The 8,080-nt window shown below is 40.0% G+C and overlaps 1 protein-coding gene and 2 long non-coding RNA genes across 3 annotated transcripts; all 3 read left to right on the top strand.

Moving 5' to 3' along the window:
- Positions 1 to 329: 329 nt before the first annotated feature.
- Positions 330 to 1,077, top strand: LOC120440882. Its single transcript, XR_005613593.1, has 3 exons — positions 330 to 356; positions 612 to 658; positions 938 to 1,077. It is a non-coding gene; the product is annotated as an uncharacterized LOC120440882 (long non-coding RNA).
- A 125-nt stretch (positions 1,078 to 1,202) lies between these two features.
- On the top strand, positions 1,203 to 1,774 carry LOC120440881. Its single transcript, XR_005613592.1, has 3 exons — positions 1,203 to 1,257; positions 1,483 to 1,573; positions 1,711 to 1,774. It is a non-coding gene; the product is annotated as an uncharacterized LOC120440881 (long non-coding RNA).
- Positions 1,775 to 3,849: 2,075 nt separating this feature from the next.
- On the top strand, positions 3,850 to 5,042 carry LOC116319233 (putative protein tag-278). Its single transcript, XM_039614752.1, has one exon. It carries the CDS (start codon positions 3,850 to 3,852, stop codon positions 4,891 to 4,893), a length of 1,044 nt encoding a protein of 347 aa, XP_039470686.1. The 3' UTR covers positions 4,894 to 5,042.
- The last annotated feature ends 3,038 nt before the right edge of the window (positions 5,043 to 8,080 follow it).

The following is an 8,080-nucleotide window of genomic DNA, read 5'->3' as shown; positions in this document are numbered from 1 at the left end:
ACCGATCGGTGCCTATGACATTCCCAATATGCGCTGGCTGCCGTCGGAGCAGCATGAGTACGAGCATTTTTTTTTTTTTTTTTGCCGATGCCCGTGATGCCGCCCCCCATCACGATGCCGCCCCGGGCAACCGCCCGTGTCGCCCGTATCTAAAACCGCTACTGATGAGATCCAAATATATGCCAATGTCAACACATGTTCATGTTGATGAGGTTTACTGAACAAATTTGAATCATCACAACAACCAAAATGTTAGCAACACATTATAAAGTTTATTATTATCACTATGGTAACCATGGTTATGTTTGTTACCTGCTAACTCAAACACATTCTGTAGGTGTCACATTTTGAGGACTGTAAGTTCACACACTTTCAGACTTTTGCAAACCGGAGTTGGAGATTGCAGAGAGAAGACGAAGTGTTTTGTAAAACCTTTACAAGTTCTACGGATTATTTGCTCAAACAACAAAAGTGCAAACATGTTTTGCTGGACTCTAAGAAGAAGAAAGGCACAGCCTGATTTGTCATGTTTTTTAATATTTAAAAAAAAAAATGCTGTTTTGTGCAGCAGTTCTTATTAAATCACATGCTGTTTGATTTATTTGAAACAGATAATAAAGGAGGATACTGTGGGTGTTGGAGAGGACCCACTGAAAAAGTACGATCTTTGCTCTCTGTCACATTTTTACTATGTTTAAAATTATGTTTATGTATACATTTATAAATACACATATAAACATGCATGCACAGTTTTCTCATTTGAAAGTAAATATTTGTCTGAATATTTGAGCTGAATCAGTTTTTACTGTGTAAGTTGTAGATTTGTTCCCTCTGTGGAGTCCACAGCTTCATGCAGTCGGTTTAGCTGACTTTCTTGAGGCACTGAGGGCAGTTTGAGTGCATTACAGCAGACTGATCTTCTCTGTTATCTTTCCAGTGTGAGTGCACGAAAGGATCTCACAGATGAACATGTGGCCCCTGACACTCCAGCCACCTCTTCTGCACCAGTCTCACCTCCAGCTGAGGCTCAGACGAACAAATCAAAGAAGGCTTCCTGGTGGCGCAGATGGCTTTTTTTTTGAGGTGAGTTTACCACTGCAGAGAATAAGCTCTGAACAAACAAACGGTGCAGGAATTTGTGCATCATTTGTTTTTAACTGGATTTATTTGTAACTGGCAGAAAAAGTCAAAGGTTTTCCCAAAAAATGAAGACAAGGCAGAAGACACGGTCGTGCCACCTTCTGAACCCCAACAGAGGTGCGATATTATTTTACTGTCTGAACAAGTTCTGCTGGTACTCCTTCCTTCTTGGATCATGAAGGAGAATCTTTTGTGTGTTTTGTCCAGTGTTAACCCCGTCAGCCAGTCTGAGGATGTTTTGGTCCTTTACTGTGTTCCTATTTAAAGCTGATTGATTGCTTTGTGTTTCTTCTCCTGTAATTTCATCACTGTGATTGCACTGTTTGTGTCTTTCTATAACAGTACCATCAGCACTGAAAAATGTGAAGTCAAGGACGTTGGTGTCCAGACAGAGGTTTCCTGCCCTCCCAACTCGCTGCTGTTTTTCTGCACGGTACGTTCTACAGAGCCGAGTGTGACACGTGAACAGATGTTATAGGAACATGTGGAGTCTGAATGTTAGGATTGACACTCAAATTCTCATTATGTCATCCATTTTGGTTGAACTAACTGGTGATGTGTTCCTCAAAGAAAAAGGTGACCTTAGATGATGAGCCGCGTTGTCCTGAAGTCAATGAGAGAGATGAGCCAGTTTCAGGCCGTGTACCCCAGCAGGTCACGGTGGTAGCCAGGGCATGCTAAGAGACCACGTCACACACTGCTGACTAACATACGATGATGAGTTCGTCAATGATGAGCAGCGGCAGAGAACAGCTTACCTGCTGTTCTATGAAAACAGGTGATTTCTCCCATCAAACAGTTGGATTGTAAATGGTAAATGGTAAATGGCCTGTATTTGTATAGTGCTTTACTAGTCCCTAAGGACCCCAAAGCGCTTTACATCCATCCATTCACACACACATTCACACACTGGTGAATGGCAAGCTACATTGTAGCCTCAGCCACCCTGGGGCGCACTGACAGAGGCGAGGCTGCCGAACACTGGCGCCACCGGGCCCTCTGACCCTGGATTGTGTTGGATACTGTCGTTTATATAAGATTTTATTGTAATGTATAGTATATAAGACTTTTATTTTATTTGTATCTTTTATGTTTATGTTGTTTAGTGTACACCGAGGGCCGTGGGAGCGTTGCAATTACAAATTCTTGTGTATGACCTGTCCAAATGTTTTTTTGACAAAAAGATGACTTTGAATTTGAGCATGTCCGTGCAAATACTCAGTTTATGTTCAAACATGATTTTGTTCTTTTAATTTGCTCAATGACAAAGTTAGGATTTAGTTTAAGGAATGGCTGATTGCAGATTCCTGTTAGAAAACAAGTGTGTTGCATTTATGCAGTGGTTACTATGGTGGCACTTTAGGTGCAAGTGTTGCAACCACTGTAAATGTGACACCATCACCAAAAATGTTATAAAATCAGAAGAAGAAAGAGAACTCTAATATGATAGCTACACACCAGCTGGACCATTATAACAACATCGCATCACATGAGTAACTTCACCATGACGAGACTTCAAGGACTCCAAGAATGTTCATACAGTGAGGATAAATCATGTTTTTATTATTTATTATGAAAAAGACACAATATAGATACATAAAATGCAGCAGGAGCTGCAACAGCTAACATGTCAGTTAATTTGACACGTTGATTTATTTATAATTTCTTTTTCTCTCTTAGCTTTTCAGCTCCACATTTTTGCCATTTCTTCCACACTCAACTCTTTTCTACAAGGTGAGCGCACAGTGAAGGAAGGGGAGGGCTGATGGCATTAAGAGATTTGATTGGGCAATCTAGGGGCCAGTTAGTTCTTCCCTTTGGTGAAAGCTGGGCTCTTCAGTTCAGCATGGTACAGCTCCAAAGATTCTGCAACATCAAACCCTCTGTCTGCTAATATTACATCACCTGGGCTGAGGCAGTCCAGGTAACAGTTTCTATTTTTGTTTTTAAACTTTAGATATAAAAAAAAAACAAGAAAAATAACATTTATCACTCCATCTCGATTCATTTTCATGTCATAAGTGTTAGCAACAGTTCTAGAAAAGGAGAAGTTTGTTCCAGTTTGCAGAAATGTTATTACAAATGTTCAAACTACTGCACTGTAAAATCTAAGTAGTTCCCAGAACTCAAAAAAACTATGCAAACTCATTGCCTCCAGAAAAATTGAGTGCAGTTTACTTAAGATGACTGTTAGGACAACTTCTTCACTGCAAGTATGCAGTACTAAGAATAACAATTTGTGGTAACCTGATTATGATTCAAAATGAATAATTAACAACACTTCTTGTAATGGTGTTAAAATCAGGACAACTTTTATTTTCAAATGCAAAAAGTAAAAGAAAATCAGCCAACATACTGGACACATAATTGTCAATATAATTGTTTGTTGTTCTGCTGAACAATAACAATTATACTGTCATCATTGTTACAGAGATTGAAACTTTATTGATAATTTGTCCAGGTAAAAAATGCCCTCCCACAAATGTCATGTGACAACCTCATTGGCTTACAGAGTTTTGACATCACCCACATTTAGAATCTTACCACCACTTTGATCCTTTGATCCTAAAAACCCTTAAATAGGAGTGAGACACAACAACTTTTAGTCTGTTATTCGCAGCATTTACGTTTGCAGCATTCAAACGCTCACCAGAGAAGCCTTTTTTGGATCCTTTTCAGAGTCACTGTTCACTGTTTACAGATTCTAACATGTCTCCGAAAAAACACAACAAAAGAGAAATAGTAAAGCCCAGCGCTCCTCTTTGCGATCAAGAGGACAATATTCAACTACAGAAGATGTGCTTGGAAGAAATGGATGAGAAAAATCTCAGGGAGAATCACAACACGACACCCGCCCCAGCCAGAGTACATCTATTACGTCTGGCAAAGTTTTTTGAACAACGAGCGGAGATTATGTGCCTGAGAGAAGAATATGAGAGAAGGACTGCTGAAGTACATAGATTGTTCAGCCAGCTTGTTGAAAAGGAAGATATTCAAAAGGAGAAAGAAATGGAAGTCCTAGACATGCGCGGAAGGATCTTTGAGCTCCAAGCAAAGCTTAATAAAGCTCAAGAAAAACCAACAGAAGAAGTCCTCCAACAGAAGAAAAACGAGCAGGACAAGGACAAAAAGATTCAGGAGCTGCAAGTAAAGCTTGACGAAGCTTTGCAAAAAAATAAAGAAATCCTCCAAGAGAAGAAACAACTGGTCATAAAACTCCAAGGCACAGAGATAAATCACAAAGTGCTGAAAGGAAGGGTTGAGTTTCTTCAAAAGAAAGGGCAACAGACCATGAAACAGGAAGATACGGATTGCAAGCTTCAGGACATGGAGAAACACAACAAAGGCTTGCAAATAAAGCTCGATGAAGCTCTGCAAAAAAATAAAGAACTCCTCCAAGAAAAAGAGCAAATGGACGTAAAGCAGCGCAAACTCCAAGGCATGGAGGAAAAGTACAAAGCGCTTCAGGCAAGGCATGATAAAACACTGAACAAGAATAAAGAGTTGCTTCAAGAAAAAAAGCAACAAGAAATTAAACAGAAAGAAATGGACTGCAAGCTTGAAGACGTGGAGGAAAAATACACAGCGCTGAAAATAAAGTTCGATAAAACAGTGCAAAGAAATAAGGATTTCAAACAAGAGAAAGAACAGCAAGATATGAAAGAGAAAGATCTGGATTGCAACCTTCAGAACATCAAGAAACACAACAAAGGTTTGCAAGTAATGCTTGATGAAGCTCTGCAAAAAAAATAAAGAAATCCTTGAAGAGAAAGAAAAGCTGGACATAAAGCAGAGAGACATGCAGTGCCAACTCCAAGGCATGCAGGAAAAATACGGAGCGCAGCAGGTAAAGCTTGATGAAACACTGCAGAAATATCAAGAGCTGCTTCAAGACAAAGAACAACGGAAATAAAGCAGAAAGAAGAAAAACAAACTCTCCAGGACTTTGAGAGGAAAAACCAAAAACTGCAAGAACGTTATAACAAAATGAACAACAAAACAACTGAACTGGAGAGGAAAAGAAAACACTGCAAAAACAATGCTCAGACATGCAGAGTAAGCTCAATGACATCCTGAGAAAAAAACACAGAACTTGAGGAACTTTCCAACAACTTGAAGTGCAAAAACACTGAGGTGCAGATGTTAAAGCAGCAACTAGAGAAAACAAACAAAGACCTGCAGTGTACACTTCAACAAATCGAGAGAAGTCAGCAGCTAGAAGACACGCACAACAAATTAGAACAGTGTTATACAGAGATGCACAAGGCAAAGCTAATGCAGGAGGCAAAATGTAACGAACTGAAAGAAAGGCTGGAAGAAAAACAAGCCAAATTAGAAGAAGTGGAGAAAACATGCAGGAAACTTGAGAAGGAAAATACACAAATGATCGATGAGTTAAGAACCCTCATCCTAGAGAAAAAAGTGCTCATGGAAAAGCTCATGGAAAAGAAAAAAACTTCCGTTTCTTCTGGAGGAGGGACACTCCTGCTTTTTCTACGTTTTTCACGTTTTCTGCTGCTGATGTCACCTCGTCTTCCTCCACCTCTGTTCCATCGTAATTTTCACCTCTCCAATCCTGTCCCTCCCTTTCCCACCTGACACCTCTCCTCCCTATTTCCTTTTAACCCTAACACCTGTCCCATCTCCTCCCTCTCTCTCTCTTTCACCCTCACCCCCAACCAGTCCCGACAGTTGACTGCCCCTCTAGAGCCTGGTTCTGTCATAGGTTTCTTCCTTTAAAGGAGTTTTTCCTATCCACTGTCGCACCTAGTGCTTGCTCAGAGGGGATTGTTGGGGTTTTCTGTCCTCTCTTTCCTCTTTTCTATCCCTTTAATTTACCCTCTTGAAGTGCAAAAACACTGTCCCATCTCCTCCCCTCTCTCTTTCACCCTCACCCCCAACCAGTCCCGACAGTTGACTGCCCCTCTAGAGCCTGGTTCTGTCATAGGTTTCTTCCTTTAAAGGGAGTTTTTCCTATCCACTGTCGCACCTAGTGCTTGCTCAGAGGGATTGTTGGGGTTTTCTGTCTCTCTTTCCTCTTTTCTATCCCTTTAATTTACCCTCTTCTTAAACACCCCCCTCCCTCTATTTCCTCAATAATTTAATAATAAACACAATTGGCTGCATTTTAAATGTGTCTGAACAATGTCTTCATTCAAGAATGAATTGTCTTTGTCATGGACTCATGTATTGTGTGTTTTCCTCGGGTTGGTGATTCTCATGGTCGTTCAGCCCAGGAGTCCAGTGTTTTAGTGTTTTAATCACATTTAGTGTTACATTTTAGATCACCATAATAGGATATCCGCAATTTAGGATTCAGGCATTTGTTTTAGTTCAATATCGTAATCATTCTATGATTGAGGAATTTTACAGAACCTTCAGTCAGCAGCAATAACTTCAATTCATTGACATTTGCAAGCATTCCTTTATACACAGCATTTCAGTCAGGTTGAGGTCTGGACTTCCATGCTGTAGATTTGCTGCTGTGCTTGGGGTCATGATCCTGTTGCATGACCTAATTTAAGAGAAGCTTTAGCTGTCGGACAGATGGCCTCACATTTGACTCTAGAAAACTCTGGCATACAGAGGATTTTGTCGACTGCAAGGTGCCTATCTCTTGTGGCTGCAGAACAAGCTTAAATCAAAAATTATCCACTGCCACTGCTATGAATCCTGGGATAGGGTGGGCCACGAGGATACACCGAATCATCGTTCAAATCCAGGTAAAAGGAGGATGCATTTGTGGGTCACATTTGGAGCAGCCTTTGTCGCCTGGCTGTCACGTAATCGGCTGTTAAAGGCAGCCTCCAAATCACAAAACAACCACAATGGACCAAAGTGCCTTACAGAAGATTAAATAGATAAAAACAAATAGAAAGAAAAACCACAGAAAAGGAGAAGGATAAATAAAAAACATATAAATTACACATATTTAACAAACATGATTTCTTAGTTTGGAACATTTCTCAGTCACCTTGCAATCATGGGTTCTCAGTCACCTTGGGCACTTCCATTACAGAAGTACTAATTTTACCCTCCTGAAAATGTAGCTATAATTCAGGAAGGTAAAAAAAATGGGAACAGTGATTTAATCTATTTGGATTTATCTTTTTAAGTTAAATATTTCTGTGCTTTCATCATCTTACAATCCGGTGATTGCAGCCATTCCCCAAATCTCTGTGAATGGTAACCATGTCCTTTGATCAATGGTCATTGATCAATGATCATTCAAATTTGCATTGTAATGATCAAGGAACTGACCTACCAACCCATTGTTCATTCAGTGGTGCTAGTTTGAGTCATTGTGCAAATGTACTGTTTATAAGGTTGGGGTAACATGCAGTCAGCTGAGACTGAAGAAGTCACTTGGATGAGTGATTAAACGTTTCTCCCACAAAACGCTATGTCCAGATGAACAGATTCAACTTTTGGAGATACTGTAGTCACCGATTTAAGAGGCTTTAATTTGTAAAATTAAAGCGATGAGTAAAATTGGAGTTTCAAGTCTACAGGTCTACTTATATTTGTGTAAATATAAATCTACACGTTTGTGAATATTTTTCTGCTACTTTAAACCTCAACGCATGCGTGTGGAACGTTTTATGTGTGATATGAGACAGTACATGAGATATCGGCAGCATTTGCAGGTCATGCGTGACATTTATATGACCTTTCATTTGGTGTTTAAGCTTTAATGAAAAGCCGACAACACAAAACTGGCGCAAAGCGGGCGATAAACAAACAAGAAAGAAAAGCCGATCAGCTGATCATTGATCAGTTTCATGATTGAAGTAGAGACAGGAGAGGGAGGGGGAGAGAATGAGAGAAGAAGAATCAGCTGTGCAGCGTGTAAACAGAATAAATCCAGCTTTGTGTCTTTTTTCATTGTAGCTGAAGTCCGGGACAAACTGTGTTCCTTTTCAGCTCAATACAAAACCTG

This window comes from Oreochromis aureus, linkage group 7, assembly GCF_013358895.1.
Source record: "Oreochromis aureus strain Israel breed Guangdong linkage group 7, ZZ_aureus, whole genome shotgun sequence".
NCBI lineage: Eukaryota > Metazoa > Chordata > Actinopteri > Cichliformes > Cichlidae > Oreochromis > Oreochromis aureus.
This window is presented reverse-complemented; position numbering and strand designations above follow the sequence as displayed.